At 37.9% G+C, this 15,440-nt stretch overlaps 2 protein-coding genes across 3 annotated transcripts in view; both read left to right on the top strand.

Moving 5' to 3' along the window:
- Positions 1-852: 852 nt before the first annotated feature.
- fam110c (family with sequence similarity 110 member C) lies at positions 853-2,738 on the top strand. The gene has a single exon (XM_079848224.1). It carries the CDS (start codon positions 984-986, stop codon positions 1,953-1,955), a length of 972 nt encoding a protein of 323 aa, XP_079704350.1. The 5' UTR covers positions 853-983; the 3' UTR covers positions 1,956-2,738.
- A 2,227-nt stretch (positions 2,739-4,965) lies between these two features.
- The window catches only part of fbxo25 (F-box protein 25), a 13,939-nt gene continuing 3,464 nt past the window's right edge, over positions 4,966-15,440 (top strand). The window contains exons 1-10 of one of the 2 annotated variants that reach the window (XM_079848222.1): positions 4,966-5,067; positions 5,447-5,597; positions 6,425-6,528; positions 7,617-7,666; positions 7,809-7,901; positions 8,986-9,079; positions 9,224-9,408; positions 11,098-11,280; positions 12,788-12,931; positions 13,719-13,745. In XM_079848222.1, the coding sequence (XP_079704348.1) occupies positions 5,470-5,597; positions 6,425-6,528; positions 7,617-7,666; positions 7,809-7,901; positions 8,986-9,079; positions 9,224-9,408; positions 11,098-11,280; positions 12,788-12,931; positions 13,719-13,745 (1,008 nt within the window). In that variant the 5' untranslated portion in view covers positions 4,966-5,067; positions 5,447-5,469. The remainder of the gene's footprint in view (positions 5,068-5,446; positions 5,598-6,424; positions 6,529-7,616; positions 7,667-7,808; positions 7,902-8,985; positions 9,080-9,223; positions 9,409-11,097; positions 11,281-12,787; positions 12,932-13,718; positions 13,746-15,440) is intronic. The other variant, XM_079848223.1, reaches the window with a different exon arrangement.

Raw genomic sequence — 15,440 nt, 5'->3', positions numbered from 1 at the left:
CACACACACACACACACACACACACACACACACACACACACACACACACACACACAGCACATAGTCTCCACTAGTCTGCTGCCATCTACTGGTTTCATGGAGATCCTGCATTCATCTAGATCTCCTCCCAATGTCTTTCTGCCATTTATCTAATTTTGTAGAATATTTTTATGCGTTGCATGTGTTGCTTCTTTTCATTATATTGACACATGATATAACACTTACATGACTTCAGTCCCACACACAAGGATACACCAAACAAAAGTTCAGCAAGCCAGATCTGTCAAAAAAAACGTTTTCCATTGTTTGACTTTGACTCTACAACCCTGCACAAAAGGAGGAAATATGATTGAATCAGGTCACACATGCATAAACAGATGTTGAGGAAAAAACAAGAATCAAGTCAAGTATGATATCCTTTAAAAAGATGTGCTGTCACAAAGGATTGATGAACTGTATTTTTTCCCTCCATGGGAAATATTCCCTACTGTAAAAAATGATTTGATTAATAAGTTATGACAAAATGTTTTCACATCGCTTTAACTCAAAATTAACTCAAAGCTTTTATAGGAGTTTTTTCTTCCTTTAAAGTTTAATGTAATTCAAGTTGAAATAACTTAAACATACAAGTTGATTGTAGCCTAGGCTACTTAAAAATTTAAGGCAGCTACTTTTTTACACTAGTTCCAGCCTCCCCTAAATTCGTTATGTTTAATTTATTCTTATACAATATTCCTAAAGAGAATTGAAAAAAAAGTTACAAGTTACATTTAAAGTTTCCTGGCAGTATTCCTCACCTTTAAATCTCTCGTGCCGAGCTCGCGCTGCCTTGACCTGTTAGTGGGTGGAGTAAGTAAGTATGAACAGGTAAAGGTGTGCGTCATGTGCGTTTTCGTCAACCTAGCCTACTATATCGGACCCCTCAACACATTTTGCAACAGTTGCGACACTGTTGTGGATTTAACACAATACTAGACTGGATAATGCTGAAGAAAACGCAAGGCACGGGCACGGCCGACGTGGACGCGTCGCGCATTCTTGTGAAGGGGCCCGAGTTTTTGAGAAAACAGCTGGAGCGAGAAAGCGAGGCGAATAAAGGACGCGTCAGTGCGGTGGAGAGGCTGGCAGCCACTAAACCTCAATATGTAAAAAGCCAACAAGTGGCCAGCATCGGGTCTGCCTCCGTAAGCAGTCAAGGGTCTTCAAACGGGCACGGTTCCGTTAGGAACGCCGCAAATGTTGGTGTCAAGGACATACCGTCGCCTGAAGAAGACAGCAATGTGGTAAGACGTAGCAGCTCGAAGAAACGACCGGACTCGATTTTATTATACAGACAGAAGTGTGAACTCATGAGAGGGTTGCCTGGCGGGAGGAGATTTAATAAAAAGTCATTATTCTCTCTTAAAGACAAGACAAGCGCATTTTCTGAGGCGCGTGAATCTGACGTTGAGGTAAACGACAGAAAGGAGCGTGCGCTTTGCGCCACACGTGAGGACTGCGTGAAAGAGTCCACTCAGGTGACTTTACCCATCTCAAACGGGCAGCCAGGACCTCCTCCTCACAGGAGAGTCACTAGAGCCCAAGAGCAGGAGCGCAAGAGCCGGAGAGGGGTGGCGCGCTCCAGCTCTGACATCAGCTCACGCTATTCGAAAAACTTCGCGGACTTCGACGTCTTCTTCAAATACTGCGGGCTCGAGGGTGACGTTATTGATTCCATTGGCCAGGAGAACTTTTCCGCGCGCTCGGACGACCTCAGCTCCAGAATGCGGAGCATCAGCGTCTCGACGTCAGATGACGCATTCTCGAGGAGCAGCGACGGCCTGCATGAGGAGGAATTGCAGGAGACTGTCCGTCAAGGGTTGTCAGTTATCGAGCGCAACGCTCGGATCATCAAGTGGCTTTACAGCTGCAGAAATGCAGCGGAGTCGGGAAAGGTTCTTCGAGATCTGGATTAATGGGTCATGGCTGCAAACGATTGTGTGTGCTCAACAACGCATAATGTCACGGCTACCTGATTTAAATAATACTAGCCGATTACATCCCTTAACTGTTACCATTAGAAAAAAAATAGTTTGAGAACGTTTCAGGCAACCAGAAAACTAGCAACCAGGCACGTTCTAAAAATAAAGGTTCCAAAAGGGTTTCTGCAGAGATGCCATATAGCCTAGAAGAACCATTTTGGGTTGCCTAAAGAACCTTTCAGTGATAATTTTTTAAAAGAACAATTTTTTAGTAGGCTATGCAGAACATTTTAATAATCTAAAGAACCATTTTTTCACTATTTAAAGAACATTTTGTGTAATTGAAAGGTTCCATGGATGTTAAAGGTTCTGCATGGAACCATCAATGCCTACACGGAACCTTTATTTTTAGGTATGCCTGGCTGATTTGGCTGACATGTTCATTCCATTCATGTTCAACTAATCTGCTAATTCACCAATTCTAAAATTTCTTAAAGGGTTTTAGGATGGTGTTGTTTTTTTGTGAGTGGATAAAATAATGTCTGATGAACATTTTGTTTTACTACATAAATTACACACCTACAATTTGAAACCACTGTTCTTTGAAAACATAAGTTGATAACAATTTGCTATATAAGGTCTAGAACGGTTTGTCAAGCATTTACACAACTTTGAACGTAGTTATATACTTTATTTAGCAGCTAGACTGTGTGTAATTTCTGTTGACATGAACATTTCTTAAATGCTAAACCTTTTGTACTGTATATACCAGTACTTGATCCTACCTAGATGTCATGTTACTTATTGATTTTATAATATATAATATATTAAAAGTTGTGTTTTTATATTCCATTGCAGTTTATTTTCGTTGAATGTGAAAACTGCATGCCTTTGCACATAATACAATAGTTGTTTAAGTCAAACAGGCCATGATACAAGCCTGTCAGGAATGCAGAAGGGAACACCTGGTCCTGAGACATGGAAAGATATGGCTTCAAACAAGCCGTTTTGTCCATTGTTGCGTAACAGCGGAAGCGATGGACAAAAAGCAAGTACATTCACATCCAATGTGGGTGTGTATAATTTGTGCCACTGTCACTCAAGTTCAAAGATTAGGTGTCTGTTTATCTTGACTTAATCCTGACTGTCTACTCATGTCTTCCCTGACTCACTATGCCTTGGAAATGGCATACAATTGTGTTTGAAGTAACTTGATAAGGTGTGTGCGCTGTTGAGTCAAACAACCTTACACAATTATGTAAAAATGCTGTGTAAATATGAATACCAGTCAGTAAAATCTTACTTTCTTACTTTTCTAGCACTGTTATCTAAAGTGCAGTTTACTTTTGGATAAGTTATAGTTTAGATAATGTAGGTCTATAGTAATATCATAAATGCATATTTATAATGATAAAAACAACTTTAAAACACATTTTATGAATGTTAACTAACTGAACCTATGCTTCTTTTCGTCATTTCGCACATGACTGAACATTTGAGAGAAAAAAGTCTTCTGTTGAATGCAGTGTTTTCGCATGCACACAAAAACTTACCCCTCTGGCCTCCTAAAGCAGACTATGGCAGGTTAGATCTTGCAGAGGGAGTGTTCGTGGCATTTACACTACTTTAAATGATTTTGGAAAAGCTGTTATTTGTGAATGCATGAGAGAATTATTCTAATCTTTTAGCCCACTCATTCAACTGTAATCCAAACTGACAAGTTTGTCTGAAACCGCATCAAAAACAAAGATGTATGACTGTCCGATGAGTTTTTGGAATTTGTCTCTGTTGAGATAATTATGAATTACGAAATACTCTTCAAACAGTGTTACAATTTAGCTGTTGTCCATTCTGTTCAAATGATCCAGGAGTCAGTCTTATAAGGAGACCATTCTTCATTGGCAATACACAACATGCGACAAGTACAAGTACACACAACAAGTACTTGCTATATGCATGCAAATGATTATTTATGCAGCATGGGTGGACTGTAACTTTTCTTACGGCAACACTTCTCGGTTTGGACTTTCATCTAGGTGGGGTTTTTACCTCGCACAAATATGAGTCAGATGTCACATAAGGATATATCAGTAAGGGCTTTGAGTCAAACCTCTATACCATAAATGGTTGTTGTCTGTAGCAGTCATTACTGCTTGTTGGGAAATTGTTGTGAATTCTGTCCTCCATATAAACATAAAGACATCCAATACTGAGTAAACAAGTGAACACAAAGAAAGCACAGTGACAAGTGTCAACTGTACAGTATAATGAAGGCAGGTTTTATTTGCAATGTGTTCTCAGGACAAGGTTTTTTTTCTATGTGCCAGGTGTTGAAAACTACAGTAGTCAACATTTTGAAGTAGATCAAAACCTTTCATCAAAGTTATATAAATTTTGAACAATACCCTTTCTTGTCGTAGGACAACTTTGATAAATGTTTCCCTTCAAATGTTGACTATAGCCTACTGTAATTTTCGGGTAAGACTTCAAGGTAAATGAAACTCAAACAAATAGGCTACATAGGTAAATAAATCGAATATAAATACAGTATTAAAAATGCAGTATAAGTAATTAAGTATTAAAATACACTTTTAATAAGACTTGATGGACATTTTTTCTTTTTCTAGCTGCTGTGCATTAATTTTAATAATTTTATTTTTAACTCGATTTTTCTTTTTCTGTTTTCTCTCATAAAGCTCTGTACTCACTGCAGGCTGAGGGGGTGACAAATAAACCTAGCCTATATTATACTTCTATCCAAAACCAAGCAGTGGAAATGTTTATTTTGTGATGTTATTATCCAACATGATTGGTCATTCTATCCATTTCCCTTCCCCCATTACAAAATCAAAACATGACAACATGTGCAACGTCTGTGTCACGTGTAAGAAGCTGCGGAGACAGAGAGCTCGGGATAAATCGGCGAGTGATCGACAGCGTCACGAACCAATCAGCTTGGGAATTCCGGGTAGCAACACAATAAATACAAATACGATGGCCAATCACAATCGAGGGAGGCGTGTCTTACATTCCGCTTTTCTGACTGTTTACTTCCGTCAATATTCAACGAAAAGCAGAAAATTATCACCATAACAAAGGAATCGCTGTAAGTAAAGTTAAATATACGTCCGTTATCAATGCAAATACATTACTTTGCGCCTAAAATAACAATAGAGGTAGAGACTTAAGCTGTCTTTAGTGTTTTGTCGACGTTTAGAAAGATAACGTTCTTGGCAGGCTTTGCATTTGAGAAAATTTGTTGACAGTAACGTAGTTGGTACAGAAGCCAGAGTTTAAATGCAATTTAAAAATTAACATCAAAATGCAACATGTTTGTTTTTTCAAAGATAATGTTTTACATCAAGATTGTGAACAAAGGCTTTTTAAGCTTTGAATGACTGTTATTGTGTGTTGTCTGATCAGATCATAATGATAAATCCATTGACGTGTTATAATGGTTTGAGATAAGAGTCTCTTGTATTCAGGTTTTTGGAGCAGGTGGAAGAAGATGCCTTTCTTGGGCCAAGACTGGAGATCACCAGGCTGGAGCTGGATCAAAACTGAGGATGGCTGGAAGCGCTTTGAATATTTCAGCCACAACTTGGGAGATAACATCAATGAACTTGGCTTGGAAGAGTAAGAAATGCTATGAATTATATCAATATAATGTGGAGTGATTGTTGGATCTTGATCTAGATTGGTAGTTTTGAGGTTCAAACCTGCAACCTTTCAGTTTCCACCCCCGAGCTTTAACCACAAAGGCTACACCACCCAAAGAAAGCGTTGAGAAACAAACTAAAAAGGAAGTGTGTATGTGTCATGTGTGGGAAGTCAGGTATCCGTGTTTAGAACTGTGTTATTGTGACCGCCTGTGGTTATTGTCTGAAGTAGCGTAGAACAGACACCCACAAACTGGTTTTGTGTGTATTCAGACACAAAATACTGACACAGTCTTTATCTGACCGTGCTGTCATGGACACAGACCTGAGGTTGGTCAGACTGAGGAAACGTGGTTGTCTGGCTTCTGCTATGTGGGGATGCAAGTAGTTATTTGGATGGCTTTAGGGTGAATCTGCATCCTTTGTCTGTGTGTTAAATTTCACTAGACAAAAGACCGAACACTCACCTGTGTGCTTTGTGTAAGCTAAAACGTCTTCAGATCATAAGGACTTGCCTCATTCAGCAAGACTGGGATTAATAATTAAAAAGAACTTGCATTGGCTTGTTTATTTGCACAAGGTTTTATTGCATTCGGTATCAGGTTTATGTCTACTAGTTAGTACTCTTAGCAGCGTCTAAATTGCAGTCTAAATTGCATGCTTGCCATCTGTTGATCACATGATATAATACTTTTTGTAGGTCGCTCTGAATAGGAGCCTCTGCTAGATGCCTTTAATGTAAACGTAATGCCTAAAGCTTATTTTGGGATTGTCATGATTAACTTTACCTTATTAACTCTCCAGATTGGACAACGACAACAAGGAGAATGTCTACGTGGGAGATGTCTGTGAAGTAGCTGCCAAGAAGAGAAAAAAGGACTTTTTCAACAACAACACTAAGTCACAGTGTAAATATTACATCATATTTAATTGCATCACCCTCACACTTAATTACAACAATGATCTTAAATTTCAAAGTGAATTAGAGTTTCTTTGGAGAATAGGCAATTATGCAGTTTAGCAGTCATTATACAAAAATATATCACACAACAATGATCTCAAATTTAAAGGGGTCGTTTATCCAAAAATGAACATTTTGTCATCAAGTTGTTCCAAACAGTTGACGGTAGCTAATGACTTCCATAGTTGGAAAAAATACTGTGGAAGTCAAACTGTCTGGTTCCCAACATTCTTTAAAATATCTTCAACAGATGAAAGAAACTCGTACAGGTTTGGAACAACATGAGGGTGAGTAAATGATGACAGAATTTTAATTTTTGGGTGAACTATCCCTTTAACAGGGAGCTAGAATTTCTGGAACAGTGGGCCATTATAAAGTTCAGTGGTCATTATACACATAATTGACCAATCAGAATTAAGTTTTCCAGAGCTGTGTTATAATTGATAGTTAGTACATATTTTTACATAATGCTTAATTACTTCATACTTTATCACAACAATGATCTAAAATTGTAAAAGTGAACTATAGTTTTTTGGGATAATGGGCAATTATACAGTTTAGTGGTCATTATACAAAATATATGACCACAGAATGCTATATTGGACCAATCAGAATCAAGTTTTCCTATGATCTGTGTAATTACAAATGTAATAGTAGTAAATAAAAACCTAAGCAGTTAAAGGGATAATTCACCCAAAAATAAAAATTGTGTCATCATTTACTCACCCTCATGTTGTTCCAAACCTGTATGCATTTCTTCTGCTGAACACAAAAGAAGATATTTTTGAAGAATGTTGATAAACCAAAGAGTTTCCGTTTCCATTGTCTTCCATTGTATTTTTTGTCCATACATTGGAAGTCAATGGGAATCAAAACTGTGTCAACATTCTTCAAAATATATTCTTTTGTGTTCAACAGAAGAAAGAAAGTCATACAAGTTTGTAAACTAAATGATGATGTCATTTTCATTTTTGGGTAGACTATCCCTTTAAGGATGTAATATATGGGTTAAATATATTTGATCCTTTTTCTTAGTTTTGTTCCAGGAGAGATGGATCTACGTTCAGAAGGAGAGTACGAGAGAGGTGAGAGGAATTATGTCTTAGCATCAACACGTACAAGACTCAAAAAGTAGCAAATAAACAACATAAGTCACACAAAGCTATAAGTCATTGTTTATATTTTACAGTTCTGCCAATAGTCTTTTCCGTGTGTTTGTTGTTCCAGAGACATGGGTACTGTACGCTTGGTGAGGCCTTCAATCGTCTGGACTTTTCCAGTGCCATTCAGGATGTGCGGCGATTCAACTATGTAGTCAAAGTAAGATGTTCTGATCTCTGCTGAACAATTGCTGAATACAGTTGAATACCTCTCTCTATTGAAATCACAGGCCTTTATCACACTTCCGTGTTCGAAAAGTGAAAAAACGTCCGCTGAAGCCTGTATCAATGGCTCATAGGGATTTTTTTATTTGTGAAATTTAGCACAGATACTTCTTCTAAAGACACCACTCAGTTTACAATCATTAATTGAGTATTGTGAAACAAAGAAAAATGGTGTTGATTCCGACACATATTCAGTGATTTAAAGGAGAGCGCGCAAGCCATACTGTATCAGAGTCTGATCACCTTATTTTATTACAGAACTGCAATAATACAATACAAACAACCGATCACATTAAAGAGCATTACAATTAGACAAAGCTTGCTTTACGATGCAATCATCAATAATTACATCAGATTGAAGTTTTTTAAATAAAGGAATATTTCCAGGCCATACGTGATAAAAAATAACTGATTTGATCATCGTAAGCGTGCAATGATTGGATTTGTACTGTTGACAAAAAATGGGTGGTAATGTAATGCAAAAATAAACAAGATAACATTAAAAATAAAATGGTTTACAGCTTTCCTGTAGCTCAAACAGTAGAGCCAAGGTCATTGGTTCGATTCCCAGGGAAAGCAAGAACTGATAAGAATGTAAAATGTGTACCTTGAAATGCAATGTAAGTCGCTTTGGATAAAAGCGTCTGCTAAATGCATAAATGTAAATGTGAAATGAAATCAGTCCGATTATTCCTTTGGCAGTAACTTGAGCTGCGTGCTGCTCGTTTATCTCATGACTGACAGTTTCTCAGATAATGTTACAATCAAATGAAAGGTGACATACATAGTAGGGTATAATGTAAGTCTAGATAAACAGTTTTAAATATTGACGTTTATTGTTAAGTTCAACTAAATTACCGGTAGTTTAATTTTCTTCTCAAAACTGGTGTCCGTCCATTGACAATAATGCTGGCAGAAGTTAGTTTACGCTACTAATCGGAGCCGGATTTGATGACGCACGGACTGTGATAAAGGCCTATTTTCTCCCACTTCACCCTCTCTGTTTCTTTCCCTCTTAGCTTCTGCAGTTGATTGCCAAGTCCCAACTCACGTCTTTGAGTGGAGCTGCTCAGAAAAACTATTTTAATGTCCTGGAGAAGATTGTGAGAAAAGGTGAGCTGGTCTTTCAGCATCATTCACAGACTCCTTTTTCTGTGAATGAACACTTTCATGTAGAAGCCATACTGGCCTGAAATATGTGCATCTACAAAATGATATTAAAAATTGGCAATGATTCGCTATTGGTTTGTTTGGCAGTTCTGGATGACCATCAGAACCCTCGACTGATCAAGGCGTTGCTGCATGATCTAAGCTCCACCCTCTGCATCCTCATCCGAGAAGTTGGGAAGTCTGTGTTGGTTGGCAACATCAACATTTGGGTCTGCCGTTTAGAAACCATCCTAATCTGGCAACAGCAGCTCAACAATTTGCAAATTCCAAAGGTAGTCTTTTTCCACAGTCTTTATATGGGTTAGGGAAGTGCAGAAATATTTTTCAAAAACCTACCTATATCTATTTTATCAAAAATAAATATATAAAAATAAATAAATTAAAGATAGAAAAAAATTACATTTATATAAATGGAATAGTCAATTTCAGCCACATCTAGTTGGTTGTGGGATGACTAATTCATATACATAATATGCTATATATATACACTCACCTAAAGGATTATTAGGAACACCTGTTCAATTTCTCATTAATGCAATTATCTAATCAACCAATCACATGGCAGTTGCTTCAATGCATTTAGGGGTGTGGTCCTGGTCAAGACAATCTCCTGAACTCCAAACTGAATGTCAGAATGGGAAAGAAAGGTGATTTAAGCAATTTTGAGCGTGGCATGGTTGTTGGTGCCAGACGGGCCGGTCTGAGTATTTCACAATCTGCTCAGTTACTGGGATTTTCACGCACAACCATTTCTATGGTTTACAAAGAATGGTGTGAAAAGGGAAAAACATCCAGTATGCGGCAGTCCTCTGGGCGAAAATGCCTTGTTGATGCTAGAGGTCAGAGGAGAATGGGCTGACTGATTCAAGCTGATAGAAGAGCAACTTTGACTGAAATAACCACTCGTTACAACCGAGGTATGCAGCAAAGCATTTGTGAAGCCACAACACGCACAACCTTGAGGCGGATGGGCTACAACAGCAGAAGACCCCACCGGGTACCACTCATCTCCACTACAAATAGGAAAAAGAGGCTACAATTTGCACAAGCTCACCAAAATTGGACAGTTGAAGACTGGAAAAATGTTGCCTGGTCTGATAAGTCTCGATTTCTGTTGAGACATTCAGATGTTAGAGTCAGAATTTGGAGTAAACAGAATGAGAACATGGATCCATCATGCCTTGTTACCACTGTGCAGGCTGGTGGTGGTGGTGTAATGGTGTGGGGGATGTTTTCTTGGCACACTTTAGGCCCCTTAGTGCCAATTGGGCATCGTTTAAATGCCACGGCCTACCTGAGCATTGTTTCTGACCATGTCCATCCCTTTATGACCACCATGTACCCATCCTCTGATGGCTACTTCCAGCAGGATAATGCACCATGTCACAAAGCTCGAATCATTTCAAATTGGTTTCTTGAACATGACAATGAGTTCACTGTACTAAAATGGCCCCCACAGTCACCAGATCTCAACCCAATAGAGCATCTTTGGGATGTGGTGGAACGGGAGCTTCGTGCCCTGGATGTGCATCCCACAAATCTCCATCAACTGCAAGATGCTATCCTATCAATATGGGCCAACATTTCTAAAGAATGCTTTCAGCACCTTGTTGAATCAATGCCACGTAGAATTAAGGCAGTTCTGAAGGCGAAAGGGGGTCAAACACAGTATTAGTATGGTGTTCCTAATAATCCTTTAGGTGAGTGTATATATATATACGTTATCAAATTATATAAATAATGTATATATATATATATATATATATATATATATATATATATATATATATATATATATATATATATATATATACGTTATCAAATTATATAAATAATGTATATTTAAGATTGCTGTCTGATTAATTTTTGGACTAAAGTGAACTGTTCAAACTGTTGTATTTCTTGTGGTTCAACCTTCTGTTTGTATTTACATACATAACGCTAAATGTGTTTCTTTGCAGCAACTTTCAAATGGGATGACACTGAGCGACCTCCCTTTGCACATGCAAAACAACATTCTGTACAAGTTTACTGATGCCTGTGACATCATCAATCTGGGACAAGCCACACCAACACTGCACGTGCTCAGTGAGGACCGGCAACTGTGGAAGAAACTGTGCCAGTTTCATTTTGCTGAGAAACAGGTGAGGAGTAAGAATTTATTAGTCACTCATAATTGGATGTTTAGTCAATTGGAGAATATCATTCGTTTTACCGTCACACACAGCATCACAAATACTATATCAATATTTATATTTTCAAGATTTCAAGTGGTCAGAGTTGGCCCCAATTGAAGTATCACCCAGATATGAATGTCTGTTTAGGCACTTATGAATGAGGTTTTGTCTGAGATTCTTTTATGTGAATCATTTTGGAGATTCAGAATGGCTGAAAATTGAGTCAGCGGCTTAATTTGAGCACAAGATGGCAGTGCAGAGGGATCATGCCAAGTGTGCCGCACAAGCCCTGAAAAGTGAAGCCAAAGCATTTCGATCGCCCCCTGGTGGCTGGCTGCAGTATAGGTATTAAACCCCGCCCTCTCTGTATAATCCAATGGGACTCGAGCCAAACAAACAAAAAAATCCAAAATGGTTTCTGTCATTTTAGGCAGTTCTCATCACGCAGACGTATGTTCAAGTCTTCGTTTTCCCAGGAAGTTTGGTTTTAGTTAGTTATTTGATGCTATAAAATGGGGTTTAGTGTCATGATTGACAGCTGTGCTTGCGATTGATTCTGCGGGAGTGGGAGTATGTGCGTTGTCATGAGAAATTGAGTCCCCCCCCCCCCCCCCCCCCCCCCCGCCCGGAATTGGGTCTCCTTTAGGACCCAGGCGGTAATGTCTGATCAAAAGTTGTTGTCACGATGTCTTGACTAATTATAATTTATAACCTATTTAACTATTGCATGATGTTTATTACATTAAGTGCACAAACAACATGCTTGAAATATAGAATGAATGTATTGCATAATAAATCAAACTGGAAACCCAAGCATGCCTAACAATATATTTTTTTATAAGGATAAGGATTGTTGCAACAGACTACAGTATGTTCTGTAAAAGTAATTTAATATTAACTGTAGTGTGCTATAGTATATAAAACATTTTTAATAAATTAATTGTCATTCTATGTTCACACAGACATCATTAATTTGAAACATGTAATTGGGAACTATATTGGAAGCAAAAAGCAAGAATGAGAAATGCTTGATTTCACAACCTATAGCTTCAGTTATATATGAACCATGCAATTTAAAATACATAAATGGTCATTATAACGCACTTTAAACGATATAGATCATAACGTGTTTTTGCAGGAATTGTAATCAGGTGCTAAAAATACTACCCATTAAAAGTCAGTTAAACCAGCGGGATCTCTCGGGGTCCTAAAGGAGACCCGATTTCTCACCCCACCGGCTCCACCTCAGGATCACTACTGCGCAGACTCGGCCTCCAAACCACGGAATCGGCAACGGCCGTTACTGGGATATTTTGGCTTGAGTTTTCTACAGTGAAAGGAAGCAGAGATGCACTGTCCCTCTTTTTTCACAGTCTATCCATCATGCACACAGCCCTATAAACCACTGGTGTGCAAGAGAGGTCTCTGTTTCTCAGCAGAACTCACAGAGGTCTCTGTGTTTGTGTGTGTTCAGTTCTGCAGGCACTTGATTCTGTCAGAGAAGGGCCATGTGGACTGGAAGCTGATGTTTTTCACACTTCAGAAATACTACCCTCAGAAAGAGCAGTACGGAGACACTCTGCAGTTCTGCAGGCACTGTAGCATCCTCTTCTGGAACGTAAGAAATCCTTTTTAAATGTCAAACATTCTGGTCCGTGAATAAACAGTAGGACATCCATCCGGATTATGTGTCTATTTAGATATAAGTGCTCTTCTCAAATGTTTCCCAGTGTTGTGACCTTCTAGAACTGCAGTTTGGAGTCAGAAACCCCTTATAGACCCACATATTAATTGATAAGCATCAGTTTGTTTCAGTGATTTAAAAAAAATATATATTTAAAACATAAATGTAATTTATTCCTGTGATGAATTCAGTGTTAGAAATTCCAATATGCTGATTTAGAAGCATTTCTTATTATTACCATGGTTGAAAACTGCTTATTATTTTCGTGGAAACTCTAATTCAATTTTTAGTAAATGTTTTTCAGCATCCTTTGATTAATATAAAGCTTATTTATTTGAAATATAAATCTTTTGTAACATTATAAATGTCTTCTTTACTGTCACTTTTGATAAATTTAATGCATCCATGCTGAATAAAAGTATAAATATCTTAAAAAAATAAATAAAAACTCCCAAAATCCCCAAACTTTTCAGCGGTTGTATAATTATGGATAGTTATTCTGAATAGTTCACCTAAAAATGACACTACACTCAGTTAAATAAATTATGACAGATGTTGAAGTGTTAGTTCTAACATACATATTTTCACTTCAAAAAGTTTCATTTCAACAGTTTTAGGTTATATCTTCTAAATTTGCCCTCTGTGATATCAGCCCTCTTCTTGTACCCTTTGACCTTTTGATTATTTTCCTGTTCTCCTCCTGGTCCCTTATCTCCCAAAGGACAGACACCTGGCTTTGATCTTTAAGGTACATGCGAAATCTGATATTAATGTGCCAGCTTTTTGAAATCATTGTCTGTTAATTAAATTAGTTTTTTTCTTTTTCTCTTCACCTGTCGTCTTTTTCTGTTTATGCCCGTCATTCTTTCTTACACTTCAATCCATTCAAATCAACTGGACTTGATGTGTCTTGTTTGTATTCTTAATATTTGAGTAGATGTATTTATCTTTTTTGTGGAATGTCTCTTTTTTTCCATTTCTTTTGTGTTCCACATCAACATTATACATTAAGGCTGTGTGTCCACCAAAGCGTTTTTCTCCCGAGGTTAGCATATTTTTCCTGTTTTTTTAGTTTTTTTATGGGAGCACTGCGTTTTTAAAACGGCAGCAGTGTAATGAGGTGCTGAGTGTCTATTTCACTCTGAGTGCTCTTCTTTTTTTTACCGGTTGCAGAGAGTTGAAGAAAGTTCAACTTTGGGTAAAACGCAGCGCTCATCACTGTCAATTTTTACCCAGCCGTCCAATCATAGTGGAGGAGGTGCGGGACAAATACCACACCGACCAACCGTCACATTCTGCTTATTCAACGATAACAAATGACAACAACAAGCAAAAACTAGTGGCAGCGCAGGTGTGTTACATTGTGTCGGCATTTTTATATTCAGAAACAAACTATTTGCGAAATCAGATACTAGTAACAGTTCCACGGATTTTACGCATCAGCACATATAGCATCTCAACTGAAAAAAACACAGCAAGGCATTTTCAGAAGAGCCAGTTTTCAACTGGCAAAAAAATGCTTTGGTGGACACATGCGTTAATGCTCATCTCTGCTGATCACTTGAACATGCTTACAGTGTCAGTAACTATAATTTTTGCTTCTACTTGAGAGTTAGGAATTAGAACAGATCGCTAACACTGAGTATTACACTTCAGGTGTGTTCGACCTTTTCTAATCTATTAGAATTACGAATCAGAATATGGGAATTCTATCCGAATTTTTGTCTGACGGATGATTGATAGAGGGACCCTAGCAACCTAACAGTAGCTATGTTTTCATCCACCTATTTTTATGCGGATTTAATAGAAAAAAAAATGCTGGATGGAAACGCCAAGATGAGCATACATTCTAAAAATCTTATGCGCTCAATTGAAGCAGATAATATTTTTATCCGATAAGACATGCTCATAAACTATGATGGAAACACATTAACCGAATAATTCCCTTGATGCGCAACATAAAAACCCATGTGACTTTGCCTCAACAGAGAATGTGATTGGATAACTGGACTAACCAGGGGACCGATTTCATTGCCTGATCCGTCGTCAGAATGATTTGGTTTAATTCCCTCCCAGAACGGTCACATGATTGCATTCCCAAACATCAGGCATCTTAACGCAAAATAACATGACAGTGTTTATAGCGGTTCAGCAAGTCATTTATGATATACGATAAAAGAGCCACTGTGGCTTCCTCGATTACAGCAACTTTATTACTGACATTTTGCGCCAATTTCCCAGTAAGTGGCGATTTTGTTCTCCTGATCACATGGGATGGAAACAGCGCTTTATTCACAAATGTTTATTCGATATTCCTATTTTGTGCATAAGTTAAATGTATGGAAACTTTGTATGGAAACATAACTAATGTGGCTGCAACTTTTGCATGGACAAAAAGCACTGACGTTTTCCTCTAAAAATGTTGAAATCTGATTTTGACTGC

Source organism: Squalius cephalus (genome assembly GCF_949319135.1).
Source record: "Squalius cephalus genome assembly, chromosome: 18".
Taxonomy (NCBI): Eukaryota; Metazoa; Chordata; class Actinopteri; order Cypriniformes; family Leuciscidae; genus Squalius; species Squalius cephalus.
This window is presented reverse-complemented; position numbering and strand designations above follow the sequence as displayed.